Raw genomic sequence first — 17,728 nt, 5'->3', positions numbered from 1 at the left:
GCACATAAGTATCAAAATCTTTTAGCACATCATACACAAAAACACTGCTATATGACCCAGAAATCCCACCGCTGGGCATACACACCAGGAAACCAGAATTAAAAGAGACACGTGCACCCCAGTGTTCATTGCAGCACGATTTACAATAGTTAGGACATTGAAGCAACCTAGATGTCCACTGGCAGACAAATGGATAAGGACGTTGTGGTACACATACACCATGGAATATTACTCAGCTATTAAAAAGAACTCATTTGAATCAGTTCTAATGAGGTGGGTGAAACTGGAGCCTACTATACAGAGTGAGGTAAGTCAGAAAGAAAAACACCAATACAGTATATTAATGCATATATATGGGATTTAGAAAGACGGTAACAATAACCCTGTATGCAAGACAGCAAAAGAAACACAGATGTAAACAATAGACTTTTGGACTCTGTGGGAGAAGGTGAGGGTGTGATTATTTCAGAGAACAGCATTGAAACATGTATATTACCATATGTGAAATACATCACCAGTCCAAATCGATGCATGAAACAGGACACTCAAAGCCGGTGCAGTGGGAGGGGATGGGGAGGGAGGGGGGTTCAGGATGGGGAGCACATGTACATCCATGGCTGATTCAAGTCAGTGTATGGCAAAAACCACTACAATATTGTAAAGTAATTAGCCTCCAATTAAATTAATTAATTAAAAAAAGAACATTTCCCAGTATAATTTTTTCAGTTGCAACATGCCAGTTTTTTTTTTTTTTGGTCTTCAGGGACCTCAAACATTGCATAAGCATCTTTTCAAAGGCTTCATTTAATTTGCATAATTTCTAAGACTAGGCTTCAGAAAAGTCAAAGGAGGGTTTTAATTAGCCTTACACATATATATTATCAATACACAATGCCCTAGGCCTTAATTCCTTCATTCACATCAGCATGTTCTGTTATGCTAAAAAAAAAAAATCCAATGCAATTTATCATACTGTTCCTCTTTTGTCTTACCAAAGACCTAGTTCTCAATGGTCATTAGATAATTACCCTCTTTACATTAGTTTCATCTAAAAATGGACATTAAGATGCCAGCATTAATTAAATCAATAGCATTATTATATTTCAATTTGCACTTAATTAAACTCACCCAACGAAGTCTTTATTAAAAAAATAAAAAATCCATAAGCTGAACACTAATAAGTATTTCCATTTTTTACTTACAGCTGTAAATACCAATTTTTATCAGCTAGTCCTGCATTCAATCAAGTCAAAAAGCAGTCATGAGAAAACCTAGTACTACATACTTCAACCCCAACCACAAAGATTTGTAACAGGTGATTGTAGCAGGACTATTTCCAAAGTTAAGTTCCCAAACTGATACCCTGGTTGTTTTAAAACAACAGGGGCAAGGAGAATGCCTTTCACTGATAAATACTTAGAACACCACAAAAGCACTGTAAGTGGCTAGAAATTCAACCTTACTTACAGCACCACTGTAAGAAAACAAAACAAAACAAAAACAGGAAAACAAACACATAGGTAAACAGTGATTACGGGCTTCCATAGAGGTTCAGTAATAAAGAATCCGCCTGTCATGCAGGAGATATGGGTTGGATCCCTGAGTAAAGAAGATCCCCTGCAGGGAACAGCAACCCACTCCAATATTCTTGCCTGGAGAATTGCATGAACAGAGGAGCCTGGCGGGCTACAGTCCACGGGGCCACGAGACTTGGAGACGACTGAGCAACTAACCAACAACGAAGTGTGGCAAGTGGGATCCTAGTTCCCTGAGCAGGCAAATCACAGCAAAGATAGCCAAGATGGACTGTGTTTCTAAATTCTCAAGTGTTTAGAATTAAAATCAAGACACTACCTAGCAGCCTACAGGCAACAGCACAGGGGCCCACAATCCAGACTTCACTATTTTTTTTTTAATTATAGTTTCTTTACTTTGCCCGCAAAGGTCCATCTAGTCAAGGCTATGGTTTTCCAGTAGTCACATGGATGTGAGGGTTGACTATAAAGAAGCTGAGTGCCAAAGAATTGATGCTTTCGAACTGTGGTGTTGGAGAAGACTCTTGAGAGTCCTTTGAACTGCAAGGAGATCCAACCAGTCCATCCTAAAGGAAATCAGTTCTCAATATTCATTGGAAGGACTGATGCTGAAGCGGAAACTCCCGTACTTTGGCCACCTGATGCGAAGAGCTGACTCAGGTGAAAAGACCCTAATGCTGGGAAAGACTGCAAGCAGGAGAAGGGGACGACAGACGATGAGATGGTTGGATGGCATCACCGACTGGATGGACATGAGTTTGAGTAGGCTCTGGGAGTTGGTGATGGACAGCTAGGCCCGGCATGCTGCGGTTCATGGGGTCACAAAGAGTCGGACACGACTGAGTGACTGAACTGAACTGATAGTTTCTTTAAAACGCTGTGTTGGTTTCTGCTGTACAATGAAGTGAGTCAGCCCTAACCCTCCCTCTTGAACCTCCCGTTCCACCCGCTGGATCATCACAGAACGACGAGCTGAGTTCCCTGTGCTAGACAGCAGCTTCCCACTAGTGAGCTGTCTTGCACATGGCAGTGTACATATGTCAATGCCACTCTCCCAACTCGCCCCACCCTCTCCTTCCCCAACTGCGTCCACATGTCCACTCTCTGTGTCTCTATTCCCTCCCTGCAGATACCTTCATCCTTACCGTTTTTTTTTTTGACTCGTTATATATGTGTTTATGTGATGTTTGTTCTGAACTCTCGACACAACTGGGCTTTGAGATTTTCACCATTACCTTTCCTGTTGGACCAAGCTGCCCTCTTTAGCAGGTCTCACAAGATTTTTTCCAACACACGTAAAAACAGGTTGTCCCCACTGTGCTTTCTGAGTTCTGTGAGGTAAGGGCTACAGTTCAAGAACCCAGAACATGTGAAGAATAACACACACAAGCCCCTCCTCTGGTTTCTCTAAGTGGCAAAGGACGAGCATTACATAAACTGATGTGATTCACCATCCCAGAGAGGCTGTCCTGCCTGAGTCTTTAAAGAGATGAGCAAGAGCAAGAAAGTGGGGGAATTGCAGAGACTGAGCTCCCAAGCCTGGGTGTGCAGGACCGGAGTCCATGTTAGGGCAGCCCGGGGCCCACCACTGAGCAGAAACTCTGAGGTCAAGTCAGCAACACCAGCAGGATCACAGGGCTCCAGCCCCCAGGCCAGTGAGAACATGATCTGCTGTCTAAGACAGGCTCTCTTTCAAAGAACCATTGGGTTTTAGTTGACGAGAAAGAAAGAGTCACCACGCGTCACACATTTTGTTCAGTCGCTAAGTCACATCTGACTCTTTGTGACCCATGAACTGCTCCTCTTTCCTTCACTGTCTCTCAGACTTTGCTCAAATTCATGTCCATTGAGTCAGTGATGCTATCTAACCATCTCATCCTCTGCCGCCCCCTTCTTTTTTTGCCCTCAATCTTTCCCAGCATCAGGGTCTTTTCCAACGAGTTGGCTCTTCACATCAGGTGGCCAAAGTACTGCTTCATTATTTGGTATCAGACATGCTGCTGGCTGGAACAGGGACTGTCATGCTCAAGAAATTAAGTTCGGGCCCTACAGAGGGGGCCTCGAGCAAATTCAGGAAGAATCCAAGGGTCTCACCTGAAGGCCAAATTCAGCTACAAGTCTTATGGTGTTGCTGTATCTAGCTGCCCAAGAAGGGAAGAAGTCGGTCGCCATAGAAACCGTAACCTGACAACCTGTGGTAACAGCAGTTCACACTGTCTCTTACCCCTTCGGCCACACCAGACAGAATGAGAAAGGAAAAGCTCTCTTGGCTACTCTTGACCTTCTCTCTCTGGCCTGTGACCTTGGTCTCAGATGAGAAAACAGACGAGGGTTTCTCGTCTTAACTAAGGGTTAAGTTGACAAACACACCAACAGGTACATAATTCAAAGTTGGAAAGAGCTAAAGAAATACCAGATGTGGATTGTTCCATGTGTTACGAGCACAGCCTGTACACTCTGAGCGGTGAAGAAATACGTGCACGGAATGTCTGTCTTTATGTGTCTGTGGGGAAAAAAAAAAATCACAATGGCCACACAGAGTATCTTTTTTTCTCAATTAGCCTTTTCTCAGTGGTCCCTTCTCTGTTTATCAAACATGAACTTATGGGAAAACACGGAGGAATGAAAAGTGAGACAGGCATCACCTAAGATGAAACCAAACTAGGCTTAACTTACCACTTTGTCCTTAGTAGAAGCCCCTTATTTACAGATGTCAAGGGCACTTAACATCTATAACACGTTGTCAGTTACAGATACATAACTTTGGATCCGTTCAACCGCTACCCAAGTCAGAGACGACAGAGGCTGAGCTGTGAGGGGGTCACCAGGAGACTGGGAGTCTTATCCAAGCACTCCACCAGGCACACCTTTTACCTGCTGTGAGTCCTGACAAAGTCAAAGCCTCAGCTCTCACGACCTTGAACCCCTTTAACCTCCACCACGGCCACATGTATTGATGGGAAGCTGGTCAAGGCAGCCACGATGGATGGGAACTTTTATCCAAGTAGAGATTTGTACTTATGTCTTCACTAGCCTACTCAAGAAGACATACTGAGTGCTTCCTATGGCTGAAGTGTTCAAGGTGCCAGCTCATGAAAATAGAAGCAATCTGCTCTCATGGAGCGTACATTCCAGAAAGAAGAAATGGAGCAGACCCAGAGAAAGCAACCTGATGCACACGGCATCAGGGGATAAAAGCCAAGCAGGCTGCAAGGCTGGGGAGATGGCGTGAGGATGCTTTTTCTGACTTTAAGCAGAGACTTGAAGACAGTGAGGGGGGTGAGAAGGGGAAATCATGCTCCAAGTAGAGAATCACCGCAAAGGCCTGTGAACGGGCATCTCTGTGCCCTGGACAGATGGCAGAGGCTGGTGGCAGAGCAGAGTTGATGAGGCCTGTGAGCAGCAGAGGTGCTCAGAGAGCACATGGGGATCCCAGCATCACACGTGAGTCTGATCAGGAACCACACAGCCGAGGAGTGACATGATCTGAATCCTGTTTCAAAACAATCCGTCTGGCTGCTCTCAGAACAGACTGCAGAGGGGCCATGAGTGAACAAGCCCAGAAACAAATTCTGAGACGGATGCAAGAGTCCAGGGGGGATGGTGGCTTGGACTAGGGTGCTGGTGGCGGACACAGTGAAGGGTGAGTGGACTCAGGATTCTGGATTCTTCCAGCAGAGCCAAGAGGCTCCTAGACGAGCGGAATGGAGGCGTGCAGACAAGAACAGGCACAGGAAGCAGGCCTGAGAAAGGCCTGCCTCCAGGGTCAGGAGGCAGGTTAACAGGACCCAACAAGGACGTGAAGTCTTCCCTAAATATAAGAGTGGCCCACTGCACCCACAGTTTGTACCAACCATACAGTGTATAGCAACACCCCTAGTTTCCCTCCAGGCGGCCGGAAGATGGGTGCCTGCTGGGCAAAGGGCACCTACAACTGCCTGCCCCCCACGACTGCCCCGACACCCTGAGTCTCTCCCGAGCACCCCCAGGACATGTTGGGCCAACGTGCTGCGGGAGGAATTAAGACCATCCTGTGCACTTTCTCTGGAAGAGGACTCTAGGTAAAGAAGCGTGTGTGGGGGGGTTTCCAGCATTCACTGCATTCATTGTCTTTGCTGATTTTGCCAGCTGTCTTTTATTCTTTTTAAGGAAGCTTTTTTTTCTTCCCTAATTTTACTTGTTTTTGGCTGTGCTGGGTCTTTGTTGTTACGTGGGCTCTCTAGCTGTGGGAGCTCGGGGCTGCTCTCTAGCTGAGGTGCATGGGCTTCTCATGGCAGTGGTTTCTCTTGCTGCAGAGCACAGGCTCTAGATAGGGTTCACTGGCTTCAGCAGTTGCAGCTCCTGGGCTCTAGAGCACAGGCTCAATAGTCGTGGTACACGGGCTTAGTTACTCCTGGCATGTGTGATCTTCGTGGATCAGGGACGGAACCCACGTCTCCAGGGTTGGCAGGCAGATTCTTTATCACCAGGCCACCAGGGAAGCCCCTTGCCTGCTGGATCCCTCACTGTAATAAACTACAGCCGTGATTACAGCAACCTTGAGTCCTGGTGAACTACCAAACCGAGGAGGGGGTAGGGGGCAGATCCAAGGCCTCTGACCTGGGAAGCATGCTGGGGTTTCCGGCCCCCACCTCAGTTCTTCACTTAGAGCTCCCTTGACTCTCCCGCATGTCTCTAAATAGCTTCTTCCGCATTTCACATTGAGGATTTAAGCTTTTTTTGTTGCTGTTAACGAATGGAAAAAAGTATTCAAACAATTTCGCTTCTTTAAGAGGTAAAAATGAAGAATGGACCTTAGTGACATTTCAAAGAACGTTCTTCCCTTGCAATTACAAGGTGTGGTCACGAATGAGGTGCTCTGAAAGTCCCTGCTGTTCCTGGGCTGAGCATCTGTATTCCTCTAAGGAAAAAAGGCCTGTATTTCAATCACCTGGCAAATTGGGAACTGCTGTTTCTCATTTGCAGGTCTTTTTGATGTACATGGGAGTTGTCCGTGAAACCTCTGTAATTTAACATTTGCAAACAAGAGGGGTCACCATGGCAGATTACGATTTATTTATAAGAACTGCAGAAAATGAAAAGCAGCAGTAATTATAAAAGGCTTATGAGTGTCTCATATATGAAACACTACATTGATTATCATTAGATTCTTACGGTCTAGTCTCCCTCGGTCCTATTTTTAAAACTTAACTAAATTCCCTCAAATCCACTCTTTATATTTTAATACATACTTCCTGAATTAGAACTGAAGCAGGTAAGAAATCACTGGCCAAAAACTGATTTAGCCCTGTCCTTCATTTTTCATGACAAAAAAACTCTTAAGAGAAACCTACCCTGGTAGTCCCTTGTGAAGACAAAAGTAAAAAGTTTTCATTGAAACTGGGGCATTTCACTTTATCTGACAGTGGGATGTATCGTAAATATATGATGGCTTACAAAGGTAACATAAAATGTTTAAAAAAAAAAAAAAAAAGCCAGTGAGAGGCCTTGCTGATTTGTAGCACAGGAATATATATGTAATATTTTCTCTCAAATAAATTAGTATTGTTTTTGGGATTAGTCTTTATCAAATCTATTGGGTCTCTAAATGATGAGACTGGTTTTCAAGAACAAAAGTTCACTATTTTCCAATAACAAAAAATATTTTTTAATCCCTTCCCCATTTTTAGCACTCATTTCATTAACTATTTATGTTTCTTCTGAAGATACGTTTTGAAATTTATCTGCACTTTTCAAATAGGGAAGTTAGAATTCTCAGTAAAATATGGCATCCGAAAATCATTTAATGTCCTCTCTCAAATCAAGGGCAATAAATTGTCTCTTGTTTTAATTCAACTGCTAAGAGAGTTTGAATCTCATCCCATGCCCCCATGTAACATATCTGAATAATTTACCTCCATGCATGTGGAATTACTCAGTAGAAAATACTACTCTGTGGTTTCTGAGATTACTGTACATACATGAAATATGGTTGTCCTGGGTGGAACCGCATCTCTTTAAAAAAAAAAAGGCACATCCACCAAGAACCTGCGAATCTGACCTGGTTCAGAAAAAGGGTCCCTGCTGCTGCTCTCAAGTGAAGCGGAGGTCACGAGGCATCAGCATGGGCCCACACTGAACGGTCAGTGACCCCACAGGGGAAATCTGGACAGACACGCAGGGAGAAGGCCACATGCAGAAGGAGGCAGAGACTGGGCTTCGGCTGCAGTCACATCCAAGCAACAGCAAGGACCGTGGGCAGCCCCCAGAAGTGAGGACAGACTCCAGGGACCCTTCTCCCTCAAAGCCTTCTGGGGGGCACACTGCCGACACCTGGGTATTCACTGCAGTCTCCACGACCGTGACAAAGTGCATGTCCGTTGTTTTCAGCTACACAGCTTGTGGCACGTTATTACAACGGTCTTTGGAAACTAACACGGTGGTCGTTCTCAGGATTTCAAAATTAACCGTACAAACATTCACTGCATACAAAGTCTGGTTCAGAAAATTTCCCCTTTCTTTTCCACCAAACTGAAATAAAAGGTAACATTTATGAAAGGGTTTCATAAGCTTAAGAACACAGAATTTTCAATTCAGCCAATTTTTATTTATTAAGTGCCCACTCCATACACCCTTAGGCCCTGTGAAAAACAGAAAACATTCAGTATCTACTCTTTAAAGCAGCGACTGTACAGCACAGGGAACTCTGCTCAATATTCTGTAATACTTTAAGTGGGAAAAGAATTTTAAAAAGAATAGACACATGTATATGTGTAACTGAATCATTTTGCTGTACACCTGAGACTAATACATCATGGTTATTCAACTATACTCCAAAATAGAATAATTTTTAAAAAGCAACTGTTAATTATAAACAAAATACTGAGGATGAGGACAATTCTCAGGTACTCCATGAAAATAACATGGTTTCTAATAGAAAACATTAAAGTGAGAGAAGGAGGTAACTGGTGTTTTTGAGAAAAATATAAACAGTTATGAAACCTTGGAACTGGGTCAAGAGCACTATGCAGAGTAGCTACTTAATAAACAGCTAACAAGTTAATTATTAGTTAAAAATATACATGTGTGCTGTGTTGCTTCAGTCATGTCTGACTCTTTACAACCCCAAGGACTGCAGCCCGCCAGGCTCCTCTAGTCATGGGATTTCCCAGGCAAGAATACAGGAGTGGGTTGCCACACCCTCCTCCAGGGGATCTTCCCGACCCAGGGTTAGAACCCATGTCTTTCACATCTCCTACATTGACAGGCAGGTTCTTTACCACTAGCACCACCTGGGAATCTCCTAAAAATATATAAGAATTATTAATGTTTATATATTTTGAGTCTTGGTGTTCATAATTCTAAACAATAAATCTGCATATCCAATGACTCTGTGACTATTCATATATTACTAACTCAAAATATTTCAAATCAACGAGTAAAATGAATTTGTCTGTTCAAGAATTCATTCCATATTTGAGAAATATTTACTGAATATGACTTGCCACTCCATACACCCTTAGGCCCTGTGAAAAACAGAAAATATTCAGTATCTACTCTTTAAAGCAGCGACTGTACAGCACAGGGAACTCTGCTCAATATTCTGTAATACTTTAAGTGGGAAAAGAATTTAAAATTCTTTTCCCACTTAAAGTATAGGCCAGGAGTTATGTTTCACTGAATGAATGACATGAGAACTTTACCCTACAGTCCAAGCTACAAGACTTTAAAAAAAGGGAAGTCCCGGATAAAGATGGCAGATTAAAAACCCACATTAATTTCACCTCTTCCTAGATGCTAACCAAAATTATAGTAAAGTCTTTTAAAGACACAAAGCCACTCAATCAGCAACTAAAGAACCGAAGCTAAGGACCTCCCTGGCAGGCCAGTAAGACAGAATGTGGCTAAGACTCCATTGCAGGGGAAGTGGGTTCAATCCCTGATCGGGGAACGAAGATCCCACATGCTGCTCGGTGCAGCCAAAAGAAAAAAAAAAAAAAACAAGAGAAGCTAAAACACACATGAACAAGGAATAACTAAACTTGCTCAACAGAGCCAAATAAGCCTCCTGCAGGAGAGCTGAGACCCAGTCCTATGAACAGGGCAGAACCTTCAGAAGGCTCAGAAACCAGTAACAGCAGGTATGTCTCAAACTGCGGGTGAATGGAAGGTGATAAAGCAAGAAGCGTGGGGGGATTTCTGAGAGGCAGTCAGACCCCAGGCATCCTTCCCTCCCCAACTCTACAGACCAGGGGTCCCCAAGTCTCCTGTGAAGAGGATGAAGCAGGTGGCCCCTAGTCTGTGGGTGCAGGTACATACAAACTCAAGGTGGAAACCCCGAGCCCTCTTTCTGCTACTCAGCTTCTAGAACGCAGGCAGCTGGACCTGAACCCCTGGTGGGAAGTTGAAATTCTCCTCCTCGGAAATCAGCTAAAGAGAAAAAATCATCATACAAAGAAGAGGCTCCCGTACAAAGGAGGTCCTGCTACACGGCCCAGCCCGCCCTCAGCATGCACATCTCCCTCTTACTCCAGGGCACGGTGAAGGGTTCTCAGACACCCAAGGACAGCCTCGAGCGAGAATGGCAGAAACCAGAAGCAACGTGGAGAAAGCAAACTATTCCGGGAGAAAAAAAAACTTGACAAAGTCAATAATTCCAACAAGAAACACTCATGATTCCAGGCTGAAAGAACAGGAGGCCATAAACAGGAGCAGTCACAGAAAAAAATGCCAAACAAGTGCTCGTGGAAACACAACAGCACACGTGAGTGGAGAAAACATCTGACAGCAGAGCAGACGGAGCCGAAGACGAAAAACTGAAATGAAGGGAAAAAAGTTACAGTGCCAGGCTGAGAGCCCCACATCCACATAGTCACAGGTGAAGAAAATAAGAGAGACCGAAGACAGGACTTGAGAAGAAACACCTCCAAAATTAAAAGGCGTGAGTGGCGGTCACCCAACGTACCCTGCACTCTGGATGGACACAGACACCTATAAAGGTCAACCGTCGTGAAATTTCAGAAGAGTGGAGAAAAAGAGAATATACGGTGCCAGAGGAGGAAAGGAAGAATGAGTAACTCCGGATTCTCGACAAAAGGGACAGCCGACCTAGAATTCTAGACCCAATCTATCAGAGACGTACAGAGACAGAATCACAACTCTTTCAGTCCCTCAGGATGAGGGCAGGGCAGGCTGCCAGTACGAGAGCCTGGGCTGTATTTTATCATCTTCGTAACCTGAGGACAAAACGGCAGAGTAAGCCAGCTCCAGATTGTTAATGACACCTGACTCGTCCTGACCACGCTCTGCAGAAGGTCCCAGGGCCAACTTGAGGCCCCGCTGCCCAGAGCAGATGGGAAGGTTCGAGTCATTGCACAGAAATGCGGTGCTGGGTGTGTTCTGAGAACCGGAGGTGGACAAGCAGAGACTGTAAGCCGCGGACTGCAATCTGTGTCACTAAGGGATGTCCAGCACCTGCAGTTCAGGATGCAGTCTGGCTGATGATCCAACTAGCTCCCCAAGGTTAGCTCAGGACTGTGCCTACCTAACTTCCCTGAAAACTCAGTGGAAGGTGAGGACTGTTTAGCACCCAGGCCATGTCCGGCTATCTCCACTCCAGAGAACAAGAAAATGCCGTCTCCTCCAACAATCAGGGCTGGTCTTGCTCCTCATGTACATGGTCAAGAGTAAGTCGTGTAACGTTAAGGAAAACATAGGTAGGTAGTAACAGGACACGGACAGGCAAGGACATGGTTAACACCAAAGTCAGGGATCTGGTTACCCAGAGCCAGGAGTTGTCTGAGCCATCATGGGAAACAACATTTTTTTATCAAACAAATAACAAAATTAGATTGCTCTATTTTCTTTGGTTTCTTTGGTAAGGAGTAAGAAGGTGAAAATGAGATTTCTATAATCTTATATGACAGAAAAAAAAAACCTGTAAATCTTGAAAAAAAAAATTTAGTCAGATTCGGATTATCTCATAATATACTTATTAATTATTTAATAAAAAGGTTCTAGGCATTATCTTGGAACGTGGGTATTTGGGAAGATTACAAAACCGAGCGAAATGGAACAGACAGCGTTTTAAACAGTTAAAATGAACACCAGTCAAGAAGGTAGCTTTTTAAATAGCGGAAGTACTGGGAGGCAGGCAACTCCTTAAAACAGGGTTTATTCTTGAAAAGAGTAGATAAATTGCAAGGAATCAACATCTTACCTTAAACACTTCCATTGGAAGAGGAAACTTAGCAGCATCAATAAGAGATTTCTCCAGAGCACGTTTCCACTCTGAGTCCGTCTTCAAAGGATAGATTTCTGTATCAACAGCAAATCACATAAGAGTTTAAGGGCTGAAACGTTCTACCGGGTGGTTCTTTGCTCAATTTTATCTTCTCAGGGTTTCATAATAACTTGGCAGGCTCAGCGGCCGTAAGCATTCACACCCTGCCCGCCATAAAAAGCCACCTGCTAAAGAGATTTCCTTGAGTTAAATAGCAACTTGGGATTCTGCGATCCGAAATAAAGAATCGACTTAACAGGGCTCTTCTTCAGGGACTACCTGCATGCATTCTGTATGTAATTTGATGGAATACGTCACGTTCATCACACCTTCATCCATTCTCAGCCCCAAATTCCACACATCACCGGGGAAGTCATATCCAATGATGAAGAACTTATTATCTGGTAAGTTTCTAAATAAGAAAAGACTCTTGTCTGGCGTTTTCGGTTAGTACAGCCTATTACTCACTAAATCTCTAAGCTCTCATATGCTAAAAATAGTCCACATAAGCCAGGAAATTATGAAAAGGTAGATTAAAATTTACCAACCAAGTTTAATATCTGTACTTGAAATGTTGCTAACACATCACATGGTGCCCATGTTTCTGCCCACGGTGGGGAGAAGGGATTTACGAAGGGAGGTTACACTGTCTGAATACAAAATTAGAAGAACAAAATTGGTGAGCTCTGTTTTTACCAGTTGCTGAAACTGCAGGGGAATTTTATGATCTGATCTCAACAGATTTAAGACCTTATCAAAACAGGATTTGCGGAAGCACTCACTTGAAGGAGATATGTTTATACCTTCGCTATATCAACTCAGGCTACTTCAGACAGATAGCTAGGATATGAATATCAATTTGAGCACAGTTAAAAGGCAACATTAAGCCTTTGGGGCTGTATTTTTAATTTCTTGCATGTCTGCTTTTTAGCAGGCAGCCATATATTTTGATGCTCATAGCGTCTGAACTCACCTTGAGCTTGAATCGCCTGTGTTTTAGCAGTTTATTCGGTCTTTGCAGACTATCACAATTATGGTGGGCATGCGGTGCTACCAGAGGGGCCAGGTTATCAATGCCCTGCCTACCGTCAGTCTTGTCAGCTATGTCAAGTCCCATAAAGGATACTTAATGACAGGACAGACTCTATTTATGTAAACTGTCTATAATCCTTCCTAGCCTCTTATTTATGCTCTTACACCTCTGCAGAATTCTTTCCCCCAATTTGGTATTTCAGTATCAGAGCAAAAATAGAATGAGATTCTTTTTGGTAGACACATTCAGGGGAATATAGTTAGCCACTCTCCCAATAAACACCTTTGCAGAGAATGGTCCCTCCAGCCTCCACAGGTGAGAAGGCGGGGGGCCAGAGGGAGAAATTACTTATCACAAGGTCCCACAAAAAAGGAAGAGGGACCAATTCACGGAGCCTTATGAAGTGTCCCGGGAGGGTGAGGGGGATTCCCTGGGATGCACTGGTGCTCAGGGCACTGCATCAGAACCTCAGGAAAGAGGAAGGCAGTTCAGGTTTCTGAAGCACAGCCCAGAGGACACCAAGCGCAGCAGCTGCAGAGGGGTCAGATGTGCCAAACGTGCTCAGTCGCTCAGTCCTGTCCATCCCTTTGTGACCCCGTGGACTGTAGCCCACCAGGCTCCTCTGTCCATGGGGATTCTCCAGCCAAGAATACCGGAGTGGGTCGCCATGCCCTCCTCCAGGGGATCTTCCCAACCCAGGGATCGAACCCACGTCTCCCACATTGCAGGCGAATTCTTTACCACTGAGGCACCAGGGAAGCCCCAACAGGCGGGGGCAGGAGGGAACAACAAACAAGATCCTGGACTTCCTAAGTAAAATAAACCCACTTTTCTAGGGTTCTGGAAGCAGGTCGATGGGGAGCTCGATGTTGTAATAAAAGGAGAACCAAATCATACAAAACGAGAGTGACTTCTAAAGACAAGGTTAAAGGAAGGTCTGCAGACATACAGGGAGAGAAAAAAGAAGAGAAAGTACCGCTCCCTGAACTCCCAAGGTCTGTAACTGAGGACTCTTGAGGCAGGAGGAGCCCCTGAGACAGAGAGGAGGGTAAAAAAAGAGTGGTTAAAAATTACCCAAGGCTGAGTAACTAGATTCCAACAAAAAAAATTTTTTTTTAAATACTAAGATAAAAGGGCTGCTGAGTATCACCAAATGATATGCTGAAATTGAACGAGTGGGATTATGGTCTGACAAATTATTACATAAATTAATGTAATCTTTACCTCTAAAGAGAAAGGTAAGAGAAACCATATTTAACCAAAGAAAGGTAAAGAGAAACCTTTAATTAACCAAAAAATTAAAAAAAAAAAAATTATTCAGGACCAGAGCAACGAAAACCCAACATGGTCAGATCCAAACTCATATCTGAGCAAGGAGATGGGCAGCGATTTCTCTGGGGCTCAGAGAAATGCTCACAGCCCTCCTGACAGCTGGCAGAACAGGACTGGACCAGTCATGTCACCCCAGGGGGCTGCGTCCACCTGATGCCGTATCTGTTCAAGCAAACCAGAGAGAAGTGTCATAAAGCCTAGTACTTTGATCTGAATATAGGTCCCCCTAAAATTCATGTTGAAATACTCAAGGTGATGGCCTTAGGAACAGGGGCCACTGGGAGGTGACGAGATCATGAGAGTGGACCTCCCAGGATGGAATCAGTGTCCTTTTATAAGAGAGACCCCAGAAAGATCCCTACCCTTTCCTCCAGGTGAGAACACAGTGAGAAGACACGTCTACAAACCAGGAAGTAGGTCCTCATCAGACACTGAATCTATTGGTGCCCAGATCTTGGACATCCAACCTCCAGAGCCGGGAGAAATCAATGTCTCTTGTTTATAAGCCCCTCTTTCCCATCTGTTACAGCAGCTGGAATGAAGAAAGATACCTAGGAGATCTTGCCAGACTTTCATCTCTGTCCTACAATCTCAAGATGCTTTGCCTTCATGCTGAGGATATTAAATTCTAATACAGAATTTAATCCCACGGCAGGGCACACTGTCTTAAAAGGTGAAAAATTAGCTGCAGTTTTGTCAGGACCCTCGGCCACCTGCAGAAGCTAAACACCTCCTAGTTTCAACAAGCAGAGAACAATAGTCTGTATGTGTGTTCATTAGAGCGAGAGGTACTTGGTTATGCCAGTAAGTTTATGGACAATAAACAGCACCATTAAAAGAACATAAAACATGTTTTTAAAGTGATCGTGTTGCTGGTAATTAAAGAGTGTATCATGTCCATTTCTGTTGGTAAGAAGTTAAGAGGCAATTAAAACCCGTCCTGACTCATCTTGAACTAGAAACCTAAGTGAAAACGAGGTGTCCACCTCTGCAGACTGGCCATCCATCTCATGGAAAGCGCAGGAGGAAAAGGGACGAGTGAAATACTCATCTCACAGGCTGAGGTAAGCACAGGCTTGGAGGGGCAGTCCTCTTTATTTATGCACCCCACATCCCCCCACTCCCTCCTTCTCCACCAGCCTCGGACCAGTGAGGAAAGGCTCGACTGTGCTTCTTCATAGACGCTGGGAAGTACTGTGGATTGAATGCTTGTGTCCTCCCAAAATTTGTATGTTGAAGCCCTAACCCCTTGATGTCATGGAGCTTTGGGAAGTAATTAGGTTTAGATGGGGTCAGGAGGGTAGGGCCCCCGTGATGGGATTAGTGCCCTGGCAAAAGGAGACACCAAAGAGCTCTCTTTCAAGTACATGCTCGCTCTCTGTCAACATACAGATAGAGATACACATATATATACATCTCCATGCACACACAGAGAAGAGGACAGGGGACTTCTCTGGCGGTCCAGTGGTTAACGCTTCATGCTTCCAGTGCAGGGGATGTGGGTTTGATCCTTGGTGGAGAAATAAGATCCCACATGTCATGCAGCACAGCCAGAAGATTAAAAAAGAAGAAGAGGCAGCCAGGTGAGGACCCAGCAAGAAGGCAGCCATCTACAAATCACGAAGAAATCCTCACCAGCACTCAACACTGCTGATGCTCTAACCCTGAACTCCCATCCTCCAGAACTGGGGATTTGTGTTTTCCAAGGTTCAAACCCCTCAGTCAATGGTATTTTGTTAAGGCAGCCCAAGCTAAGATAAAAAATAATGATTGTTTTTGGAATAAGAAACAGTTCATGTAGGAAGCATCTGAATTAGATTGAGAAACGTCTAGCTCCAGGCACTATCTAAAATAAAAAGAAGGAGGGGTTGGGGGGATGGGTGACATAAAGATTTTGAAGGGAAAAGATATACAAAAGAATATAGAGATAAGGATCTAAGGATTTTTCTTAAACCTCAGAAGTTTCATCTCTTTAGTTTCTGCAAAAACATGTCAGATTCTATCTGCTTTCTAAACCTCCAAAAACACAAAAGCAGGTGATGTGGGGGGAGGGAGGTGAGAGGGGGGTTCAGGATGGGGGTATACATGTATGCTGCTGCTGCTGCTAAGTCACTTCAGTCGTGTCTGACTCTGTGTGACCCCATGGACTGCAGCCTACCAGGCTCCTCCAACCATGGGATTTTCCGGGCAACAGTACTGGAGTGGGGTGCCATTGCCTTCTTCCGTATACATGCATACCTGTGGCCTATGCACGTTGATGTATGGCATAAACCATCACAATATTGTAAAGTAATTATATTCCAATTGAAATAAATTTAAAAATTAAAAGCAGGTGGGGCCTCTCAATGACCCCTGGACCTCAAGAGCCTACTTAAATTTCTTAGAAAATCAAATACAACCTTAATACTCTAATCACAGATTGAATATTTAGAAAACACCAATCACCTGAGTAACAGCAGCAAAGCAAACATGGGGAGACTCCCATTTTACAGATGTGAAAACTGAGGTTCCAAGTAGAGGAACTCACCCAGACGCTCTGCGGCCAGTGACAAAGTGGAAGGAGAGGCCCACTTAGACCCTGACTCCAAGCCCAGGTTCCTTCCCCTCTGTCAGGTTCTCAAACTCTAGTCACATGGAGACCTTTTTAAAGGAAGAAATTCCCATCCTGAACACCACAGACCTCATATCCTGGAGCTGTCCCAGGAGTTAAAGAGATCGCATCTCTACTTGCTCAGAAGCTCCACTAACACTTCAGGGCAAAGTGAACAGCACAGTCTAGGGGTATCTCCACCAGGCTCTCCCCTCCAAATTGGCTTCCAAACTCCCATCAGTGATTTGGTTCCTGGAAGGTGGACTTGGCTAATTCCTTCCTTCTGTCTTCTAGACACGTTTGAATTTGTATTCAGTCAACTCACTTGACACATAGTTACTGAGCACCTACTATGTGCTAGACAGGGTGTCAGGGGGCACAGCAGAGACTGCGCCATGCACTTTGAGTTCAGCATCCAAGTTCTGGATGAAGTGAGGGCATGAGAAAGCAGTCTTCCAAAAGAGGAGACACACACAGAAAAGTTGGGGACCCCAGAGGAGGCCGCATGCCAGAAAATGAGCATATGAGGGGAGGCATCAGGGATGCGGGGCTGGAAAAAGAGCTCCAGATCTGTCAAATCATGCTCTGCCTTCCATTCAGCACTGAAGAAAGGGCACCTCTGGATTCCCCGTCCCGCTCTGATAACACCTGAATCACCAAGGACGCAGGAAGCCACTGCCCTCCCGTGATCACTGGCATTTCACCATCTTCCGTTCCCTCATCTGGTCTTTGCTAAAGCTGGACTCTCCTACCCCTCAGCACCTGCACCCCTGATGGCGGGTGGAGTGGGGTGGCCACACCCTCTCTCTAATCGCCCATCCACCATCCCGTGTTCTTGGATTCCATCCAGAAATGGGATGCAGGCTTCTCGCTGGCAGACAGCATAACAGCCAGCACCTTCTCCAGTGTTTCAAGACCTACTTGCCAAGTACTACTACTGCGTGTCCGACTCTGCGTGACCCCTAGACGGCAGCCCA

The 17,728-nt window shown here is 44.7% G+C and overlaps 1 protein-coding gene across 6 annotated transcripts in view; it reads right to left on the bottom strand.

Annotated features, from left to right (window-relative positions):
* The window catches only part of SFMBT2 (Scm like with four mbt domains 2), a 211,252-nt gene that overhangs the window by 78,539 nt on the left and 114,985 nt on the right, over nucleotides 1-17,728 (bottom strand). For all 6 annotated transcript variants that reach the window (XM_059892640.1, XM_059892639.1, XM_005214128.5 and 3 more), the window contains one exon: nucleotides 11,734-11,831. In XM_059892640.1, coding sequence (XP_059748623.1) covers nucleotides 11,734-11,831 — 98 coding nt within the window. The remainder of the gene's footprint in view (nucleotides 1-11,733; nucleotides 11,832-17,728) is intronic.

This window comes from Bos taurus, chromosome 13 (assembly GCF_002263795.3).
Source record: "Bos taurus isolate L1 Dominette 01449 registration number 42190680 breed Hereford chromosome 13, ARS-UCD2.0, whole genome shotgun sequence".
In the NCBI taxonomy this organism is placed as follows: domain Eukaryota; kingdom Metazoa; phylum Chordata; class Mammalia; order Artiodactyla; family Bovidae; genus Bos; species Bos taurus.
Note: the sequence above shows the minus strand (reverse complement) of the source record. Positions and strands in the feature narration are given on the sequence as shown.